This window comes from Pterocles gutturalis, unplaced genomic scaffold (assembly GCF_000699245.1).
Source record: "Pterocles gutturalis isolate BGI_N339 unplaced genomic scaffold, ASM69924v1 scaffold50114, whole genome shotgun sequence".
NCBI lineage: Eukaryota > Metazoa > Chordata > Aves > Pterocliformes > Pteroclidae > Pterocles > Pterocles gutturalis.
Window position 1 is genome coordinate 1580 of NW_010130008.1, and position 24237 is coordinate 25816.

Genomic DNA, 24237 nt, shown 5'->3' on the forward strand with positions numbered 1-24237 from the left:
AAAGCAAGTCATGTCTCTATGGATCATCTTGTCTGTCTCATTTACTTCTCCCATCAGTGTTCTGTTCTGAGTAAATAAAGTGTAAAATAAGCTTGTCTTACTTGGGTAACATTTCGTAAATCATACTTGGATGTGTTAAGTAGAATAAAATGTTACTCATTTTATAAAGAAAATTGCACCTGTAAGTGGAAGTGAAGGGGTTTCTCAAAAAACAAGAAGCACTTAAATTATTTAATTTTGGCAATACCCTTGTCTTACAAGCATGTGTTCTTGAACAGAACAGATGAATAACCCATGGAGGGATGAGTGTGCGTGAAGCCAAAATCATTCAGCATCCAAATGACATCAAAAGTCCAAGTGATGATCAGAAGTGTATTTGACAGTATACTATAGGGAGCCAAAATAATACAGCAAATGGTTTAACAAATTGACTGGCTAGGTTCTTTCATCTCCAGCTTCTGTGATTTTATATTTGAGCCCTTCTGTTGGCTGAAGATGGCCAAAAGCAACAGGCAAATGTGTGTTAAGTGTGTGCCTGAGGAAGTACCAGTATCAGATTAAGATGAATGAATGTAAATTACCCAGCTGACTGGTGAGGCTTTTTTTTTTTAATTTCAGTTATTTGAGCATATTCATGGGGTACTCTGTTTTAGCATCTCTCTTAGAGAAAAGGAGAATTTTGGATAGCCTGTCTATGGTGTAAGTTAATTCTCTTTGTCACTGTGCATTTCTTAAATGGTTATCTGCCTTTTAGGAATTTACACTAACTGGGCATAGTCTTATTGAGTTCTCTATACACAGCATTTTTGTTAAGCAGCTAGATACTGCACTGTTGCCACTTGGTAACAGTGCAGTATCTGGCTGTATTTGTACTATATTTGTATTTTTATCTACTACTATTTGTAGTAGCATTTGTACTACTACAAATACTTGGCTTACTGTTTTTCAAGTGCATTTCACCTCATACACTATGATATGATGGGAAAAAAATACACACGCACAAAGATCTGTGACTAATAAGTGTCTTTATTTGTTAGGTATGTGAAATAAGCAGCTAAGAGGTTTTAGTTTCTGATATCGAATAACCAACTATAGTTTGCTACTGATGATTTTAGAAGAAAGAATGAGGTAACTTGCTAAGAAAACTGGCATGCTTCCTAGTCAGTTGTTGCCTTAAGGATGCAAAAAGGTATATATTAACTTAAAGAACATTTGAAAATAAATGTGTCTTCAAAACTAGCACACCTCTTTCCTCCAGGGCTCCTGCTGTAGGTCATTGTGCTGTGGTTATTCAGGGGGTTCTAAATTTTGGGAAAGGACTCCACTGTATCTTCTACAGAGCAACTGAAGTTCCGGGTGCTTAACAGATAACGCCCATCCTTGCTGAGGCACTTATGTGTCATGGCCAGCAATCTTTATGTAACATTAGTGATCTCTGAGGAAACACAATAGCTCCTCGTGGGTTTTGACTGGCACATAGGTAATCGAAAAAGCAGACAATGCACAGAATTGATGACCTAGCAGCTAGCCTCATTAAGGCAGATTGTACCCTGATTTACTTACTCTGAAATCTTAATGGTCTCAGTGAGGTTCGAATTCACTGTGTGTACCATCAGCCTAACTATGAAAGCAGAAAATTTGCACTACCATCAAGCAGATGTAGTTCCTCCTAATCAACTAACTAATGGAGAAAAAAACTAGGAAGTAATGCCAAGCTTGTGTCTGCTGGCACTCAGTCCAGGAAATGATACAGAAGTCTTCTTTAAATAGGAAGTATTAAGTAGGCCTGTGTCTCACAAAAGCTGGAGGAAGACCAGCAGCCACAGGACAGCCTGCATTTGGACCTAAACAGAGAAAACATGACAAGTCCTCATTTTCTACCAGAAGTGTGAAGAATAAAGTCATGCACTCTCTACATATGGAACTGGTAAGTGCTATAGCACTGGACTTTGGATTCATCACAGGCTCTAGAAAATACAGGGTTTTTTCCTGCAAAAATACTTTTTCTAAAAATAAGGACAGAAATTGTGTCCATTAACATATTATTTGTGATTTGATGATGCTTTATTCAGGTTGGCCACATGTCTTTTTCTTTGTGGGTTGTAGTTTACTGACACAATCAACTGAAATGGCTCTTCTGGAGCTATTACAATTTGTTGTATTAGTGCAGCTGAAAACACTTCAACATGCCATGTGTCTCACTTTGTCAACTTAATAGTTGATGTTTCCAAATCAGGATTAGGAACAGTGCTGATGCAATGCAATGCAGTAATTGCTTGTGCAACATAAGTAAGCATTAATGGAAAGGGACAAACTCTGCTGAAGTAAAGCAGCACTACCTATTGTTATTTGTCAGGTGTCCCAGCAGCTTATTTACCCTAAAAAATCAAGTGGTCTATCCCTTCAGTATCCGAGGTTCCTTAGAAACAGCGAAGGAAGAATAGCACTCTCATATAAATACTCACAAATCACTAGTCCATTTTAGCAAGCCAATAATCTTCAGAAATTGTATTAAACTCTTAGTCAGCAATAGGGAAATACAGATCAAGTGATGTATCAAAGGAGATGCAAGAAATACATGGCAAAGTCAGGTAGAGCCAGCTGCAGGGCTACTAGCACATGATACAACCAGGAGTTCACCTCACCAGATATCGCTAAGGTTTACATAGCCACTCTAGTCCTTCTCTCCGCCCACTAAATTCACACTGGGACAGCAACAAACTGAACATCCTTTTCAGGATTTTATTTGCTGATTTGTATATGTGATAGGCTTATGTGTGAACAACTCTAGAATTGTTACATTCAGGCTGAAATGGATAAATGGACAGTGAACCTGTACACGAACAAAAGTGATACCTTATTGATGACAAAAAACACCAATATGAAAAAAATTGTGATTTTGTATATGTAATAGGCTTATGTGTGAACTCTAGAATTGTTACATTCAGGCTGAAATGGATAAATGGACAGTGAACCTGTGCACAAACAAAAGTGATACCTTATTGATGACAAAAAACACCAATATGAAAAAAATTGTGATTTTTCAGTTACTGCCAGTTACTGTCAGATTTGTAGAACTGCTGAATGGAAATAAAGGTATTGATATTGAAGAATGTGTATCTGTTATTTCCAAAATCACTGAAAAGGAGGAGAGTGAATTTTTCTTTGAGTGGGGAAAATTGAGAAATGCTCACTGAAAAGCTGTGAAATTCCTTAAAACATCAAACAATTCTTCAGGTCTGGCTTCCTAAAGTTAATCATCCTGAATTCATATGCAGATGTCTAAATAAGATTTTTCAGAAGGAAAACAAAGCTGGTGAAGGGTCTGGAGCATGTCTTAGGAGGAGCAGCTGAGGGAACTGGGGTTGTTCAGCCTGCAGAAGAAGAGGCTGAGGGGAGACGTTATCACTCTCTACAACTACCTGAAAGGAGGATGTAGTGAGATGGGTGTCTGTCTCTTCTCCCAAGTAGCAACTGATAGGACAAGAGGAAACAGCCTCAAGTTGTGCCAGGGGAGGTTGAGATTGGATATTAGGAAAAATCTCCTCACCAAAAGGGTTGTCAAGCACTGGAACAGGCTGCCCAGGGAGAGGCAGTAGTGACAGACAAGTTGTTCTCCAGGCCTCCTCCTAGTCCCAGCTACCAGACTTTGGGGCAGAAGGGTGACAGTCCTGACAATGAGGAAGCAGAGCCCTGGCAGAGGAATCTGGGGAGACAGAAGTGATGGGATATACTTAAAGGCAAAGAAGCACTGCTTTAGGGGTAAAGTAAGGTTGATCTTTTACTGATTTCTTCCCAGGTTAATCCTGCTTATGATTTAAACAGTCATTTAAATAGCTAAAGTTACCGGGTTTAGGAAAGCGCAATAATGTTTTGGCTATTATACAAATGGATTTTAAACAGCATCTAAGTAACACAAGGTCATGCAGCTATCCAAATGATTCTCTATTAATTTAGAGTATTACATGAATTTAAAGGATAAGATCCATTTCAACCGAAGATTGACTTAACCACTGAACCATTTATTTAAAACAAAATGTGCATAAACAAACCTTTCACCAGGAATGCTAGGATACGATCCTAGACTTCTCTTTGGCCTTGAACCACTTCAAATTAATTGGTCTGGAGCCAAAGGAGGTGCATAATAAAAAAAAAAAAAAATCACCATTTATATTTAGGAAAACTCATTAGAAATTAAAAAGTTATGTAACTCCTCAGAGAAACCAAAAGAAATATAGGACAAATTATACTCAAATATTGCAGTTAAATTATTTTAACAGCAGGGTAGCTTTAAAAAAAACCTGTTAGGACAAAATCCTACGTAGCACAGTTGAAAAAAAGCTTTTACGTCTTACTGTAATTAGAAACTCATCAGGTTAACAGGGCAATTTTTCAAAAGCTGCCATTTAAGTTTTTGCACATGGCATTGATATGTATTTCAGTTTTCAAATAGAACTTGTCCAGAGGAAAAAGAAAATGGCAATCAAGCATTTTCTAATGTACATGTAAATTCACACCTCTGTATCTTTGTGTTTAGACTTTTTCATTCAATTTATACTTGTGATCGAATTCTAAGTAGACTTCACTTTCACTTCAGTATCCACAGACTGAAACTGCCAACAGCAGCAAGTGATTCTGGGGTATCTCAGTCTTAGCAGGGAAACCGAAAGGCTTCAGGAAGGCAAAAGGAAGGGAGCCAGCTAGTCAAGATCCATTCTTAATTTGAGCACTTAAAATCTCAGGCATGGGAAATTAATAATCACTTTGGATAATTTAGGTCAGTACTTTTAAGAAGTTCTTCGATATTTAAATACATGATGAGAAGAAATGCTGAAATGAATGGAAAGAGATGCATCATATTGGTAAAAGTTTTCCAAAACAGCCACATAACAGAGAAACCTAAATCTGTAGGGATTTCATTTACTGACTATGGCAGTTTTCATTCGTGTTGTTTTGTGGCTCCTAAATATGCTTCTTATTTACAAAGATATCTAAATGTTGAAACACAAAGAGAGGTGGATGTAAAAAACATCTGCTCGCCCCAGATGACTAACAAGTGAAAAATAGAAGGAGCCTGCAAAGCGAGTCATGAATGAGCCAGCTACCTTTGCTGAAAGGATGAATTATTCCTTTTAGGGAGTAATGAATTATTAGAATTAGGTGCCTAGACTGCAGCAGCTCTCCACTGTAAGTATTGGGTTTTTTAATTAAGCTTTAAATATAGTACCCTGACAAACAGAGAACTGCAAACATATGTTACTAAACAGCAAGGTGCTGTGCTTACTATTATATTCATATTTTTCGGAGTGGGTGGAGCAAGGAAAGGAATAGAATAGAATATTTTCAGTTGGAAGGGACCTGCAGTGATCATCTAGTCCAACTGCCTGACCATTTCAGGGCTGAGCAAAAGTTACAGCGTGTTATTAAGGGCATTGTCCAAATGCCTCTTAAACACTGACAGGCCCGGGGCACCAACCAGGAAGCCTGTTCCAGTGCTTGACCATCCTCTCGATAAATAAATGCTTCCTCATGTCCAGTGTAAACCTCCCCTGGTGCAGCTTTGAACCATTCCCACGCAATACAGAATAAACTCAAGAATGAAGTAAAACTGTGCAACTAATTAACTACTAGCAGAAGCGTACTCTTAAAAATATATTGCTATTAACATATGTTATTAGTTTTATATTCTGGATGGAAAGGGTTTTACATGTGCAAGTCTTGCCTGTTACTAAGAATGGTAAAAGCAAAACCTCATTCACAGGTCATGTGCACCGCATATTGTGCTCGTTTGTAAGATTAGAGCTCTATCATGGCTTTAAAACAGCAGTGTTTTTCCTATCCCGGTAACCCATTTTGCATTGCTTTAAACTGACAATCCATGCAAGGGAAGATACTTTGAAAAATTATGACAAAAAGATGTAGGAAGCAACATCAGTAGTAACTTCAAATAAATAGTATTAACCCTGCAGGATCTGGTTGCCACAGGAACAATCCCTCCTCTACTAGCTGAAACAATGAAAACCAAGAGCAGCTACATCAAGACAGCACAGATGTTGACTCGCACAGGATTACTGCTACTTCACAGCAAGAGATCTAAGAACCTAAAAAACCCTATCTGTATTCTGTAAAATATGCAGCACTGCCACCACTATATTTGAATTACTTATGTTACTTCAAGAAAATGCAACTGAGAGCATTAAGCACCCTGGATGCTAAGAAATCTAAACCCAGTACTTAACGAATTTTAAGTCAATATGATTTCTAAACATGGTGCACATTTGAAAAAGAATTAGTCAAAATGAACACATAGTGAAAAATACAAAATAAAAATGAGAAGCGAGGAACAATTCCAGAAGGACAGGGTTCCCACTGAGCATTAAATTACAGCAGCTGAGGAAATCTGCCAAACAAATTCAGGACTCTCCATAAATCAGGTTCTTTAATCGGTGTCTTCAATCAGAACTGGCAGTGAAGACATCCAGTTGCCTTGTGGGAACAGAAGGGGAGTGAGAGCTCCTTGAATGCTTGGCTAAGGGCAGGCTGTGGAGAACAAATGTTAGATTCCTTTGCCTGAGGAGAACATGAGCAACTGTACCAAGCAGCTTCCAAAAATACCTTACATCTTTAAAGGACTGGACAAAGAAACTAACAATTCACTGCTCCATTTCCCCTTATAGACCAAATTCGAAAGAAAAGTAAATCAAGCCTGAGGCTTGAGAGACCCAAAAGGACAATTTTTCAAGGGTGTTGGGATGGCCGTGCTAATTCACAGTAGTAGTTTAGTGACAATCTCCAGGTTATAATCCCTACAAAGAAGTCCAAAGTGGTATATTTTTTAATACCTTCCCGACTGCCTAACTGCATTTTGCTCAGCTGAACTCAATACAACTGGCTCTGGACGAAAAAAGAATTTGCAGATAGTCATAAGATCATAAAGCAACAGCTCACCGGCCACACAGAGGAGCAGATGGATATTTTTGTCATTTCCCAGTAGTCTGTTCTTGTTTTCATCTATCTCCAATTATTGTACATAGATGTCAACTACAAGAAAGTCAAAAAAAAGGAGTGCTGCATAAGGAAATATTGGGCAAAGACAAGGAAGTATCTATCACTTCTACTCAAGGAGGACATCAGTCATTCAAGAGCTATCCTGTCTGTTCTGCCAATCTAGCCCTACAGCTATGTATTTCTAGTACAGCTATGGATATTATAAAACATTCTAGAAGTAGCAGCAGCAGGGACTGGTTGCCTTCTACCCGCTGCAAGGGAATAACTTTTAATCTGTGTAGACATTTTTTCTTAAATTAGATCATATTGAGCTTCAGTAAGTTTAAGTCTCTAATATGTGCTTTTAGGGAAAAATTGTGATCTTAATTTGTAGAGGCTTTTAATTACTTTCTTAGTCAAGACATTTTTCTAGAGGATCAGCATATTAACTCATGGAATTTCAGAGAAAGTTTAAGCCTGTTCCAAACATGATTTCTGCTCAGGCTACAACTATGTCAGTTTGGGACATGATTTTTTTTAAAAAAACAGTATCATCATGCCCACAGAACACTGTAGTGCAATGGCAGTTCCATTTGTGTAAAGACATCTCATCCTGATCAAGCTTATTCTTCCTCTCAGTTAGGAAAAATTACACTTATGTCAAACATAAATAATGACTGCAAATGGATAGCAAATATGGTTCACATGTTCCTTCAAGAGTCTAACCAACCCAACATTCATTGTACACACAAACGCTAAAGAATGCCAATGTCCAGCTCTGCTGGAGACTGAAGGCCAACTTCTAAAGACATTTTTACGTATGTCTGTGGGTACCTGTGTATAGGTAGGTACAGGAGGGTGTCTTTTTGAGACACTAAGTGCTTTTACAAATCTAACAAAGAGCCTGAATATCCTTAATACCATTGTCTAATGTGCATAACTCATTTAGATTAAAGAAAACTCAGTTACCAAGACACTATTAGTATCAAAATATTAAAAATATGTGGAAAGTAATTGTTTTCTGCAAAATAATTGATCCAAGTTGGTTTAGAATGTTTTTGGGGAACCGTATTTTAACAGATCTCTATGACAAAACTGCCTATTTGTAAAGCGATTGATAGTTCTGGTAGAGCTGAGTACTTAAAATACGATAAGCAAGCGTAGTACTTGTTATCAGCTGCTGTGCACTCAGGAAACACAGAAAGCAATACGCTTTCAAAGAGTAACTAACATGCAAATAAACACATTTACATTTAGTTAAGATTCACTTGGAAAAATACTACTGAACAGAGTTGAAAGTGCTGTAGCAGTAAAATGCCTGTTGAAACAAGAGGGAGGTGCACATCCTGTTTCAGTTTAGGCAACCTGCTGCTTTTCTGGCAGCGGCTTGGGTAGTTACAACATGGCAATACCAGTTATAGTGATAACAGCCTTCGCCACAAGTGGTAAAGCAATGAAATGTAGTTGAGTAGTAAAGCTAAAGTACTGGAAAAGTCATACTGTTTGACTCATGACACTTTATAGATACCTTTATTGCTGCCAGACCTGTAAGTAGGTTCAAAACCAGTCATAGTGTTTGATCAGCATCTATTAGTAATCTGTACAATCAAAATTGCAAAGCCAAATATTACAACTCCATATCAAGACATCCTTGGAAATTACATATAAGGACCAAATTCCGTACTTTTCACTTTAATAGTACATTTTAAGTTTTGTACATTTTTTTAAAGAGAATATTTGCTTACTCTTAAAGGAACCACTTTCAGATTCTCTTTTCTTGATTTTTGACCTATTTTCCTCCCATTTTTAGGAGGGTACAGCTAAGCAACTTTTATCTTGCAATTTCAATCACTCCTACTTTAATTATTCTGAACACAGACAACTTCTCACTGTTTATGCTTTGACTGGACTCTCATCCCTGCCCTTTCAGTTTGAATACATGCGGCTGTGCAATACTTTCAGATCCTTGCCAGAAGTAGAAGCCAAGACATTTGTTCTGCGGGGTGACTTAATGGGGAGTGACTTCCTAAATTAGTAGGTGAGTTGGCAGGTGGGCATCGTACAATCAAAGAATGGCAAAAGGTGGTTACCAGTAAGTTCAAAATAGAGCAGTGTTACAACTACTTAGCGTGCTGAGCATCATTTCAGGTTCAGCAAAAGAAGTAATGAAGGGTTTCTTTAGATAATAGTATCAGGAAATGGCAAGAGGTCCCCAGAGCCCACAGAGCTCTGCCATGGGGTCAGAACACTTCCCAAGGGACCACTGCATGAGCACTCGACTTACTTTGTGTTATGACCTGCAGCAAGAGGAACAGTTGTAAAGTGTTAAGGCACGAGGTAAGAGCACATGTTCACAAAACACACGGTGATAAAACACATTACGAAACTAATTTATATCACACATCACAATATCCACAAGACTGAAGCACAGACATATTCTGGCTGTGGTTGGCAATGCTGTGTCCAGCTCTGTTCAGAAAGTATGCTCAAGCGTAAGAACATATTTCCTTACAGTTTGTTAAAGATGCAGACAGCAAACAAGTTAACACATTATCACTGCCAAACGTAAAGGAATAAGGTTTATCACTATTGATAAAGCCACAGCCCGATTACCCAGGATGTGCGGTGGGAAGGTTCTCTGGTGTGAGTAACCAGCTCCCCAGCAGCAGCAGTGGAGCAGCACAGCCCGCGGGACCGTCCCGTTTGTAACTCGGGCTTCCACTGCCACCCGGTGGGCACACGGGCTTACACCACCGGCTACTCCGAGCCTGACCAAGCAGTGATAAAGCATCAGAGAGACTTTTGGCCCAATGGATTTAAAGAAAATAAATTGCTTAACTTCATGGAGGAATAAGAGCGAGATAAAGGAACCTATTACTTGATACAAACCACACATTCAAAAATCATATGGATACATCCTAAAGCATCATGAATGTGACTTACAAATGGTTACAAATATTTTTAAATGCTTTGTTGTCTTCTGATTTCTAGGCACTTACAATATGTCAAGCTTTTCTTGCAATACCAAGGGCTAACCGCTTTTAATGGTAGGTTTTACCTAATCGTATCTTCAGACAGAAGAACTTTTGAGAACAGCAAATAGCACAAATCTTATAATTAGGCTGCTGAATAGTCGTGATATTAATGATGGTTGACAAAGCTTCCTTATTTAATACAAAACTTTTCAAAGTGATAACTCTGATGATTCCGCTACAACCAGGTTACTAACAAAATGACATATGCAGGACAGTCAGAGTGCTCAATATGCTCGCTGCAGTCAACATAAAAGAACACCCCTTATCAGCAGTACATTATACAATATCATTTTATGTCCTAGACTTAGATTATTATTCACTACTTCGTCACACTAGGATTCTTCTAAGCACTTAAAAAATACAAAGGAATGTGACATCAAAGCAGCAAGAAAGAAAAACAGAAGTTCCAGATGCAAACACAAAGCTCATAAATACTGTTTGTGTAATATTTGCATTAGGACTTCAGTCAAAAGCATCCTTTAGGGTTATCGCTTCTAGGCTCTGGAAAAATCAAAACTAACTTGGTCCTAGGTATTTAGAAGCCACATTTTATTTGGAAAGTTCTTTCCAGCTGGGCACAATCAGGATTCCTGTTTTTCCCATGTGCCAATGTAATCATTTGGATCTGGAGCTCAATTTGTATTCCCAACAAATACTCCAATTACCGGAAGAGTCACTTAATAGCCAGCAGGAGAAGAGCAAAATACACTTTTCTTCCTATTTGACTTGCTACTGGATGATTCCAAAGGCCTTCCAGGCACCTAGCAAAGATCCTTCTGCCAAAGAAGAGGTAAGAAAAGCAGAAAAGCTGTTAAGATCAAAACCTTTTTGGTTAGTGTCCTTTTTCTGGTAGCTCGGAAACTCATGATTACAAGACAGATAATTTATCAGTCTCCTTGATTATGTTCTCCATTTCAGGCTGTAAAATAACTGCTCTGAAGCACACATGGCATAATCTAATCTACTTTACCATAACAGCAGCTGAACCAAGCTTTGGCAGTGATTTTCTTTTTGTATGCTCAATTCCTAAACTCAGCCTGAAGTTGAAGCTTGAGAGGGTGCAGACTACAATGAGTGAAACCAAAGGCAACATTCATATGAATCTTAATGAAGTGAAATTCTCAAGCATCAGGAAACTTCAAGTCTTCTGCAAGTCAGACAGAAGATCTGCATTACATGAGAACTTGATGTAACATTATGATACTCTCACAAATACAAAGGCTGTACCTGATTACCCTGTGACCCCGCTTTTAAACTGATGATTATGAAAGTTTTTGGCAAGTGAAGAGAGTGTATGGAAAAACAGTGCAAATTGTTTGCTTAGCAGCATTTGCTTTTAGAGCACGTCCAGAACTGTTAAAAATATGCTTCAGGTGACAGGAATGATTCATGATTAGACAGCTGCTGAGAGAGACATCACTGACAGGAGAGAGAGGGAGAGTGTGTGTGAGAGAGGGAGAGAGATTTGACATGGAAATTACTTGGAGAAAAATAAATACCTTTTCTTCTGAGCTTTAGAATTTAGGAATGATTTTAATGACTTTTGAATTGAAAGGAAGTTGTTGCATCTCCTTAAGCTGTCAGAACTTCAGCGCCCCTCAGACCTGTTTCACAGGCTGCAGTTGTTACTCAGCTGATGTAATGACTGTCTGCCATTGCTTTCTGGGTAGGAAGAGGCAATATTCTTTTGTCCATTTGCTGTTTTGCAGTATTTAGAGACTGCTGAATTTCCTGTAAAGGCCTAACTTCATGAATAATGCAATTCTTACATAGATGTCAATCTTTAGACAAAAAGTTTAACAAAGTTGGTTGGAAGTAAGTCCCTGTTCAACAAGTAGGAAGGATAATTTCCCCATTCTGGATCTATGGAACAAACTCAGAAAGGGATCGATTGAAATCCAAATCCGAAAGTAATAACTAAACCATTTAACACCTGAGTTTGAACTCTGATGTTCCAGTGACTGATCTCCAGCATTCCCCATCTAAAAAATATCATGGCAGAAGTGTTCACCTCTGGTCTATACCTTAAGTCCCATTGCTTTTCTCTATCCCTTTAGCACGGATCTGATAGCACAGCCCTCAGCCTACGGATACAGAACTTTACTGTAACAGCAGTAATTGCTAAACAGCAATCTTCATTGATTTTCTGCTTTGATATTGCTAATTTCATATATACTTACAGTGGTATGATGTTCCCTGAAAGCCCAAGCTTAGATTTCAGTGTTTGCCTTGGTCCACATATACATACCTCCTGGATGATTTAATGCTTATGATTGTTCTGTATAGTTTTTCCCTGAAATACTGTGCCTTACTTTTTGTGCATGACAAGTGAAAATGTGGAGGGCCTTTATGCTGAAGTAAAACAGTAAAAGCAGCTAGAACTGCTTTTACAAATTTTCAGCGACTTCTAAAATAAGCATGTCATACATTCATATATTTGCACTGAAAAAGCTAAGCTGATTTTAGAAAATCAATATGATTAAATCATAGGCAAATTTGTGTCGACCACCCCCTTTTTAGAAGGGGCTTTTTTAGCTTTCTTTGTTTTACCAGAATACAGATTATCTGTTTGAAATACACAAAATGAATGGACTTCCCATTGAGGTTAGTGTATTCTAGCATTGTAATAAAGGTTATGAAAAGATGTCCGAGCACCAGCTGGCCTTCCTTTGATCCTCTCCATTCTTGTGATGATACATTTTCACACTTAAGATGATTCCCTTCTACCTCAAAGGCTGAGAGCTGCTTTGGTCCTTACAAATATTAACTGCAATCACAATGACCTATCTTTCTGGTTCCAGTCATCTGTTTAATATAGAGTGGAAGGTCAGAACTACATTAAAAGGGCCTGAAAGGCTTTATTTCAGTATACTGCCCCCTGCAGAGCTTCACAAAAAGCTGGCAGACTTGGAGTTCATGCATGCATGCTCCTCAGCACTGCATTGTGCAGTTGTATTAATGGGCTTTTGTAACCTTCCAGGAAAAATTCCCTCACCAAGAGAACAAAACTGTTGTCAGATGTGAACACACATGTGAATATCAACTACAGGAAAAAAAAAATATTTAAACAGTAGGGGTACTGTCTTCAGAAAAAAAGAATGTCTGAGTCACTAGCTTGTGTCTTCACTAGGCTGTGTTTTAAAGGTAATTTTTATATATTTGCTAGGATAGAGATCTAATAACAGAGATGGAAACCAACTGCTTAGAGAAGGCAAATTCAATAATAGATGTCAGTAAGGATTAATGAATAAGGCTATGGACCAGAAAGCACAAGCCTGTGTGTACCAATACAAAGAAATCTTATTTGCAGCACAGCAGAGCACAGGTCACTTTGGAGTCATTAGCATACTGAATTACAAAATAGCTGCATCTAAGACCCTTCAGTTGTCATTACAATGCATTTCCCAAGCTATCATATTTTCCTCCTTCAAATCTGTCAAAAAAGCTCCCGTTTGCTTGCTTTCTGTTAAGTCTTCTGTACAAGCAGGACCATCTACGTTGCTTGTCATGTGTGGTTTACATATGACTTCTCAAACAAGCCCTTTGTAGAAAGCTCAATATCCAAAATCCCAGCACACGTTCCAAAACATGGAGACTGGAGATTTTTGTAGAGTTTTAGTACTACGTGGGACTCTGTTTACCTATATGCCTCTACATTTTTCCTCACTGAGCCTGAATACGTTAACCTCTGGTCTGGATTATGAGGGGGGGGTAAGTGGCATGAAGTGAGCAGCAAGAATTGAATGCAGCTGTCCACGTATGAATGGAGCTACCCACAGCGGGGAAGACAATGAAAGGAAGGAAAAAAGTAGATTCCAGAAGCAAATGGCCTATGGGGCCAGTTGCACTTGCTTCACACTGATTTTGTCTTAAATTTGGCTTGCTCTTGTATATGCCACTTAAATGTTTTGGGAAGACTTCATGTGTAGCAATTACTTCCCTATAAAATTATCAACAGGAGTTTAAGCCTATTTGGTCTTGCTGAAGAAGCCACGGAAACAAAGCACAAGTACTCTGTTCTAAAGCCCAGTCTCTGAATTCAAGAAACTGCAAGTCTTACATTTCAAAATATCGAGTAGGCCGGGGTTAAAAAGAGTATGAGAGAATGCAGATGAAGTCTCGGACCACAAAACACTATGCATGCTCAATGGCAACAGGTAATAAACAAGTGATAAGTCCTTCCTAGTGAAATCCTCCTTCCTTATACAACTTTCTATTTTCAGTTCTAACTAAACTAGATCATAATTCTCAAGATAAGCAGAGGATTTCTTTTTGAGAGGGAGTTACTTGAACTTAATTATATGATGTATCATTTTCCTATGTACACACAGAAAACATACCCACATAAAAATGGCAGGTTAAATTTTATGTAGTTTTAATGCACTTAAGTCATCCAAAAAACACAGCAGTGCCTTCAAGAGTTTAAACGCTACTATCATTTAATTTTTTTATATTGTGCAGCAGTCAAATGACAGAAATATCTCTGCACTGAACAAACCCAAACTAAGCCCTGCATCTTCAGGAAACAAAAGAGATTCAGGTTTGCAAGACGAACTGCACAGCAGCTCAGAACTGCAGGACAGCTATTCTAATAAATAACAATTAGCAGTCCTTCAGTTTTACTATGCTAGATTGGTTAACATCCTCTTTCCAACAAACTTTTTTTTTTTTTTTACTAGCATGCTATTTACATTGATTATAGGACCCTTCAGCAGTGCCTGCTACTAGCCAGTTGACAGATGCTTATTCATACCCCTCAGCATGCTGGCTATGGATATTTATGAGCAATAGCTATGGCTGGGCATCTGCTGCTTGTGAAATACTATTGGCTCAATAATTCTGTCATGGTTTCCACCTGTTCTTCAAAGTCACGGGATAGTTGCTGGTTTTCAACTATGCCAGCTTTATGGCAGCATTAGGACTGTCAGACCATATTTGCTATTCCCACTCAAACATCCTCTTCATTATGGACCTACAGGTTGGCATAGGAAATTCTTAGGATACAGAAAAAGATCCTCTTTCAAGGTAATTTTCTATAGCCTCACTGAGAAAAGCTCAGACAATACTAAATTGACATGACCTACTATATTTGATTTTAGAAACACAAAGGCAAAATACATCTTCTTGCAGTCAGGCAGTGATATTCTCACTGCGAAGTGGCCACATGGATGGGGCTTTTTAATCCCCAACTTCTTTTTCCATACATAAAAACTCATTCTCTTCCAACTGACTTCATCCATCTACTCATCTTTTGAATTTTCTCTCAGCTCAGCTTTTCCTTCAAGCCACCTAGAAATAACAGTTCTTAGTGCTCCTGCCCAGTGCTGCAACTCTTGCTTTTTGTAGTGTCAGCTGCATGAACTCAGATGGACTGCTTTCTCCTACCTGTGTTTTCTCTACTTCGTTTCCAAAGATGCCGCATTGCAACATGGTGTTTTATCAAACTCCCCAAACTTCAAACAGCATTCACAATCTGTCAGCAGGTTTGAGAACCTTCACGTTTTTGCTGTGAATATTGCCAAGCAAGAGAAATTATCCTTTGTGCAATACAGTTGTCCTCTTGGCACAAAGCACTTGATACCTGCCAATCTAATCTGTATGCTTACAAGCATCTCTAGATGCCATTTTCACTTTAAAAGAGTCTTCAGCAATAACACATTCCTCCAAAACAAAGTGTACAAGCCTCCCATACTCTGATAGAAGAGCACAAAAGTTGCAACGTGTCTTGTATTAAACCTATTCTGTACTGACTCCACCAAAATACAGCAGAGAAAGCAAAATCATTGCAGAACCAGAGGCAGCTAAAAAGTTAGGAAGTTCACAAATTGCAGACTTGTCCTTTCCAAGCAACAGAATCCTTATGGGAACAGAATCAAATTTCTATTTTCTCTGGGGATAAGTAAATCTAAAAATAGTTTCTGACAAGGGGAAAGCTACAGAGCTAGTGACCAGCAGATACCCATGTTTTGCCTCAGGCACTAGTGCAAGGAAAGAAGAGAGTGAAGGTAAGCACACGTCGTCAGGGACAGAACCATAATACATGGATTGTTGAACAGCACAGGGACGATTTCCACAGAGATTTGCAGTGTTCACCAACAAATAATGTTAAAGAAAATGAATTAGAGAAGAGCTAAGGATTAAAATACATGAAGTGTTCCATGCTTAACCCTATGTGGGACTGTTCTGCTAACCTGAATGCTATTTTTAAAATTAGGCACCGCAAAAGCTTCTTTGTTTTGACTTCACTGGCTAGAAAAATACAGATGCTTGAGTTTCCTAGTATATGTGCACTACAAGAAAAGAATGGTGAAAAAAATTTCCAATTTGCTCTCCAGTGCATCTGGATTTTTTTTAACTGCTATGTTAATGCAGTGAAAAACAGTTTTTCATAACATTAAATGATGATTGAGAGAAATTTGTCTCTTTCAAGACTTACATACACAGTATAATGTTCTCCCCCTTTTGTTTTAAGGAGTGCTATGCTCTGGTCAGCAATATTATCTTTCTCATTTCAACTCAGGTTGAAAGCAGTTAAAAAAAGGGAGGCACAGGGCCCAAATAAAGGAAGGGAAACCACAAATTGCAATGGATGGTGTTAACAAAATAAGAAACTGAACAGCTACGTTTTTAATTCCCTTGGGGAAAAAAAGTGATGAGTGCTTTAAAAATATGAAAAATACTGTATTTTCCAGGTTCTGAACTTCCACAGAATGCAAACAGTGGACTGTAAGTCATATGTGGTCTACTCTCCTGTTCTAGCAGAAATAATTATTTTTCTGACAAGAACTAGTCAATTATAATAGATTTGAATTTTTGTGCTTTAGTGGGATAAAAGTGTCAAAGTATTTTCTAATACTAGGAAAATGTGACATTACATATAAATTACTAGACAGTTCCAGCTATTAGTTTTACACAAACAATTTTTTCAGCAGAGGGACTGCAGTGTTATTAAAGTAGCAGTGATACCAGATCTTGTTAGCTGTTGCAAAACACTGAAATCTACTTCTCAGCCTACAAACTGCTTCTTTTCATAACCAAAAGTTTTATATAACCAGATGTTTGGGGTTTTTATGTGATTTTGCAGTCCCAAGGTCTGTTCTTCATGCAAGTGCAACTCTGAAGTCTTGCAGTCTTAGCAGATAATACTCGAGATACCAGTACTCACAGCTGTCTTGCTAGTGGTGAAGACTGAGACTCGTTACAGGAAATAAGTAGCATGTTAATTCAAACAGACTTTCCAGCCTGTGAATGAACTTCAGAAAAAAGGTTAGTATACAGATATTTTAATTTCAGAAACTACAATGTCTAAGGAATGTTTTACCATAAAGCTTGACAACACACTGCTAAAACTTTTTGATGGGTTGGAAAAAGTTAGGCTAGTAAAACTCATGTGACTGTAGCAAGCCGTCTGAAATGCAGCAACAGATCTATACTGAAAATGAATACAGCTAGCCAAAGCAATAAAGAAGAAAAAGGCCTCTAAGCAAAGTTTCTATCCTGTGAGAGCCTTTTCATTCCATTAATTAGTCAATGTTTTACACTAATTCACTGAAATGCAAGACAATATACTGGTGTATTGATTGCGCTTATTTTATAGTGGATCTCTTCCTGCAGTGGTACCTCCATTGTAAGATACCTGGAATAGATGGAATTATGTTATTGAAATCTTTCATAAGAAGATGAAACACACTGAGCAGTTAAGATATAATGTAAAACAACTTCCCTTTATTCGCATTTCCTAATCTTAGTCTTCATTGTACAAATAAATCTGCTGTGCAAAATAGTTTATAAAAGACTAAAAAAGGTTTTTATTGTAAAAAAATAAAGTTTCTAGATATACAGTTACTTTGCACTATCACAAATATTGTCCAGTATTTAACATTTAAATTTAATATCACAATACTCAAGTCATGTAAACCAATGATCCTACTGGTAAGAGCCACTACTGAAACTCAGGTTCACTAGGGATTTATTAAATATTTTTCTCTTTTTGTATCTACACCCTTACACAACTCTGATGACCCATACTTGAATTGCACTCATATAATGAAATTAGACATTGGGTCATCCTTTCCTCCATTATCAGGTAAAAAATACCAAGTTAAATGGTAAATTTAGTAAATGGTAAATTTTAGTAAATCCTGGCAACACATGAGGTACACAGTCCAGTCACAGAACAACAAAGGTCCCCGAAACTAGATTTGAACTTTGCTGAGAAGCAGTGTAAAGGCAGCCTACACTGGATTTCGGACACGTGCATCTTGATTTCTGCCAGCATCCAAGACAGTTGGCTTAAAAACCAGCTCTGATCTCTCTATGCTGCAGTGCAGCCACAATCACTTAAGCATGAAATGCCTCTAAGAAATTTTAATACAGTCACCTGAGCCCTCATTGTTCCAATTCGCTTTCATTCTGCAAGGTCTTCATGGCTAAACCCCAGAGGGTCATGCTGGAGAAGAATGGTCCTTCATTATTCTTGTAAGCAGCAGATGATGTTCGACTGCTTAGCGGATCATTACAATGACTGTCCAAGCTAACCATAGAGGAACGAATCATGGGAGCATTATCAGACTGTAAGGGTTCTTCTGCAGAAGATACATCTACATCTGCATAAGCATATGGTGGTGGTGGAGGAGTTTGCTGTGTCTGAGCTTTTGGGAGCTTAGCAGAATCCACATTCAGTTTCCGTTGGTTTGCTGAGTCATGGTGTTGAATCATTGATCGCAACTTACAGTAAGAATCTGCAGAACCATCATATTCAGTTGAATTTGCAGTTGGACGAATGGGAAATTTAACAGACACTGGTAACAATGTAACAGACATTTCTTGGCCAAAAGAGTCAGACCTCTGAGATTTGTCAAGGTCAGAAGTTTCAATCCCTTGAGAAAATTCATCTAGAGTGTTTGGACTTTCATCAGTGGCTTTACAATGCATTTTCTTGTGCCGCCGTAGGACAGCAGAGCGAGTGAAGCATTTGTTACAAGTTTCACAGGTATAGGGTTTTTCTCCTGTGTGAGTCCTCACATGTCTACGCAGGTCACCAGAGCCTGCAAAACATTTCAAAAATAGCTTAAGATTTTGTTCTTAACACAAGTCCATGGACATGTTTTAATTAGAGAAAATATCAAGTGATAAGGTATGGTATGTCCCAGTCATGGTACTTTATCTAGAACAAGTTCAAACAAGTTCAATCTATTTTTACAATTCAATGACTCGTTTCTTCTTCTTGATCTGATTTTCTAATTTGTGTTTCCCAGTGCTTTAGTGTTTTTCTCCAGAGACAGGAATATCCATTAGTATTTGAAAGCTGTGAGTGCTCTCAGTTTATATCAATCTTCGTGTAGGAAAAAAAAATTTAAAATAATCAATTTAATTCATCTGTCTGGAAAAACAGTATGCTCATAAGCTTCTAAATATATTCTTCCAGTGAGAGCTGCATCATAGAAAGTAAAGATTTGTTCATTACCAAGGAACTATTCTTAAAGCGTTGACAAAGGTAGCTTTTTTGTTAACTTTGAGTTAACGTAATGCAGCAGTCCATTTTTTATATTCCAGCCAGAGAATGTGTCAAAACTGTCATTTTTTAATTGCTGTTAATATTAGAATAAAGTATTCAACTGTTTGCCTATTTTCAGAACCACAGGCTCAAATAAGGTCAATTACCATACTGCAAAGAAAAAAGCGAGACTGAAGCAAAACTTCAGTGTAGAAGAACAAGCAGAACAAGAGAGTATTGATTTCCAGAACTGCTACATGAATCAGACACCTCACATTCTTTACGACAGTAGAAATAAGCTGGTACCTATTTGTGATTTTATCTCATTTTACCTTGGTTAAAGATTATTTTATTTTGTGTGGACAGGTAACAACTAAAATGAACTGTATTATCTGAAAGCCCAGTAAAACCACAGTCTCAATTTTCGGCATCATACTTTTCATGCTACGGCCCAGACTTCTCTTCAAAAAAGCCATTAACAGTAAGATTACAAATTACTGGAATTATTACTGTGGATTTTTTTTTGCGTAACGTGAATGATTTCTTAATGCTCGATCAGATCCTCTTTGCACAATTTTTGATTTCCCACTACAAGATGACCTGGCTAAAATGAAAAATAATCAAAAGATCCCAATAAGTCAAGAAGAAAATAAGCCTATTTTAATGGCAGCAGGACAACTGTTTGTTTATACTTTCATATCCTGCATGTCTGTATTTCCTCTCTCTGATGCAAGACATCCTGATAATATTAGGTCTTCTTGTGCCTCAAGACATTACAAATAAAATATACTGCAGGTGGACTTTCTTATATGGAGCTACCCTCCTCCAATGCTGATCCCTCAGAACATGAATGAAATTATACCAAAACAGCACTTAAGGGCAGAAAAGTACGTAGTATGCAAGATGCTAAGTAATATATGAGATAAAGATGTACAATGCAACTTCTGGGAACTATATTATACAAGGATGAATCTTTGATCAAAGAGCCATTTTCAGGACAGCTGTGAAAGTATGACCTATCTAGCAGATTTTGAAAGTTGGTGTTCACTGGTATGAAGCACTGATCGAGTTTTTACTTTATTACAGAGGTTGATGCAAAGTAGCAAAAGGTTGTTATTGTCAGCATCTATGGCTGAATGCAGTTAAACCTGAACAGTATTCAGCTGGGGCAGGGGGAGGGGGGGGAGAAGAAAAAAAAAAAAATCCATCGCTAGCCAAGTGATGCCAAACCTAGCTTCCCATCAGAAAGGACTATACTGAAACTAAAACAAAACAGCTAGTATCAGTACTTCTCTAGCAAACACGTACATATCCTGTGTTGATTCCTCTTATTTCCCTTCTCTATTCCTCAAATGAAATGCACTTTTGAACTTATTTACAACAGCTAAAGGAGTTAAATACACCAAAAGAAAGACTATGAAGCATGCAAGACAGAAGATTTTGTGAAAAAACTTTCACAACATGGAATTTCAATTTGAAATCATTTCAGTTAATTGTTACTCTGCTGACATAGGAACTTTTACTTATCATTTAAAAAGCAAAGATACAACCAAGCTATGTACAGTAAATCTTACCACATGCTGAACAGCTGTACGGTCTCTCTCCAGTATGCCTAATTCTGTGCTTTACTAATTTTCGTTGCATGTTGAATGACTTCCCACATTCATCACAGGTGAATACTTTATCTGCTGTATGGGTCTTTTTGTGCTCCTTTAAATTACTGAAGTTACTGAATCCTAGAAAAATATGACAGACACTTAGATTAAAGTGACTCCTCATATTTCAATCAAAAAAACCTGAGGCAGAAACTTCTATTCTTATATACCTCTGCCACAGATATCACACAGATGAGGCTTTTCTCCAGAATGAATAATAATATGGCGCTGAACATCACCAGAAGCAGCAAATCTACAACAGAATACGGAAAGCCAATTATTTGTCTTTATAAGCCCCTTATTCTCCTAAACTGAGTATCATGTGGAAATCAGCTATAATGAATGCCTGATGTTCTGAACAAAGATTAAAACCCAAAGCACAGATAAATGGATGCAGTTAAGAAAAACATTCTGAAGCTGGCAGTGTCCCATTTAATTTATGCTACAGAAAAAAACCCCCAAAACTCCTTTTCATCATTAATGTTAAACTAAGTGAAATGCAGAATAAATTATTAAGTACAAATGCTACTCCTAAATCAAGTGTATTTTCTGTCACCTGTTATCAGAAGGCAGAAATATTTAATGCTTTGCTTAAATTAAGTTTCCCATACTGCACAATTTCCATAAAATGTAACAAAAATTGTATGACCAAATAATAAAAAAAAAAAGTGAGGGAAAGGTACAAACCCTCATGATTTGTTGTGACTCACACTGTTAAAAATACACACAACAGTATAACCTTAACTAAAGATAACAATATACAAAAAATTAAGACCACAGACTATATATGTGGTGACATGTTTATCTTATCATTGCGATCTGCAACAAGACACCTGCAGATATTTATTATTTTAATCCCATCAGTATACATTTAAACCCAATGCCTTTTAAACAAAATTGAGCAGCATGCTGCCTTAGCTCTTGGCCCTTAGTTTATCATGAAGATTCAAGAAAACTTGTTCAAGTTTTTCCATGTTAACTTTACTAAGATGAACAATTTACTCACCTTTTCCCACAGATTTCACAAATGTATGGCTTTTCACCAGAATGTCGACGTAAATGTGTCTGGAGATTACCTGCCTGAAGGGACAGTAATTTAAACATTTAAATTCAGCTAGCCTGTTGTCGTATACAGGTAAAATGACGATGCGAATTACGAGACTGACTTTTTATTCCTAATTCTAAGGCAGTGAGGACTACAATGCGTGTATGAACTCAAGCATTCTTACCTAGTAAAGACAGACTTATGTATTCCAAGATCAAATTACTTATGTATGCAATTATACATTGACAAGAACAGAAAAAAAATAAAAAAGAAGCCTAGAATCAAATGCTAAGGAAAAAGAAAGACCTATAGTTGAAAACAGATCCAATTAGAAATTAAAATTATACTACCTAGACTGCAGTGAAGAAGAAAACTTCCTAGTAATATGGTTCATGGTAGTCTCATTTTCCCTGTCCTACAAATAGAATACTGTTACATCAGGATCTGAATTCACCTACCAGGAGGTTAAAAGGAAAAGAAGAGGGTAAACATTTTTCAATCCACAAAATAACTCTGAGCCAAGTGCTCCAAACCTATATTTACTCATATCAAAAGAAAACAGAACAGGAAGTACAGGAACGAACAAATGGGATTACTGGTAACTAACTTTTACTACATATCTTTCCCAATCCTGTAAAAATCATGCTAGTCTGGCAGGCAAACCAGATAATGACTAGACAAAACCATCTCACTCATTCTAACTTTAAAAAAATTTTTTTAAAGCCACTAGTGTTTCTGAATGGCTAATCCACTGACAGTTCAGTTCTCAAAGCACAAGATACAGCTAGTCTGGATAGAAAAGCTGCCGATGTTCCATAAATTGTGCATACTTCCATGGTCAGTTTTTAACCCTTCCATTATCTTTGATGCTGCCTGGTTTTATCTAAGTACACTAAAGGAACATTAAGTTCTTTCAATCAGGAAAAAATTGGGGATGCAAAGATTATCATGTCCACCTTAATCACAGTAAGGCAACAAAAACAAGACTCATCAGTAATTTCTTCCAGCTCCTTTAGATAATAAATTACCTGTGATGATCAATCACTGTAATCAGAGCTTATAACATACCAGAACTAAAGTACTGCAGACACACAGACACAGAGGACATTAAATGGATCACCATTTGAACCCTAACAGAGCTTTCTTCAACCCCTGTAAAGTTTTCCAGACAACAGCAGGACTGAACCACTGTTCTCTCAGGCCAAACTTTATGACACCATAATCCATTCAAAGAGGGGCAGCAGGCACCTATTTCTGAAGAAGGAGAAGACTAAACTGACTTCTCTGTGGAGCTATTTGTGTTTCTGAAAGACAAGGAATTTTATGTAGAGGTGCATTTGAGAGAAACAGACATAAGACAACAGACAGAACTTTTACCTGTATCCACATCACAAAAACAAACCATATCATAGGCTTCTGAAAGTTATTCTGGATAAAGACAGAGTGTGAATCCGAAGTGCAACAATTATTCTGAAATAGTTCCCATATAGGCATTTTTAGCCAGAATAAAAACACTTCAAAGACAGTAGCAAGTAGATCCATTTTTTTATTACAAGCTTATGTCACCTCCTCCTAAGGAGGGCAAAAGCTTGTTATTAACTGTGCTGAGACAAAAAAAAAGTAAAAACATCAGTAACCTGTATTCCTCCTAAGCTTTTAAGGTGGTACACAACCTTGGTTAAGGTATAGTATGCCATCCCAATGAAAAAGCATGAGGGCTTCTGCTACCATTCAGTGCAGGAAAAAAAGTGCTCAGAAGAATTCTCTTACTGATACCAGTTGCATACCACTTCTCACAAATTTGGGGACTAGAGAGATATACTAGACTTAGTCCATTTGTAACTGGCATGCTTTTAGAGTGCAGGAACTAATGCACACATATGCTCCTCCAAAAGAAGCTCTGCAGGAGGGAGTGAAGAGGCAAAACCTGATATCCTGCATCAGCAGCCAGAGAAGGACCATGTAGCAACAAGCTATGTCCTAGTAGTAAGGGAAGATCATAGAATCACAGAATGGTTT

At 37.6% G+C, this 24237-nt stretch overlaps 1 protein-coding gene across 1 annotated transcript; it reads right to left on the reverse strand.

Annotated features, from left to right (window-relative positions):
* Positions 1-18377: 18377 nt before the first annotated feature.
* Positions 18378-22253, reverse strand: LOC104466592 (zinc finger and BTB domain-containing protein 49-like; the record flags this gene model as incomplete). The annotated part of the gene is made up of 4 exons (XM_010080070.1): positions 18378-19083; positions 21092-21254; positions 21344-21426; positions 22180-22253. Coding segments are annotated over 4 exons (993 nt in total), but the record flags the coding sequence as incomplete, so codon positions are not given.
* Positions 22254-24237: the final 1984 nt, after the last annotated feature.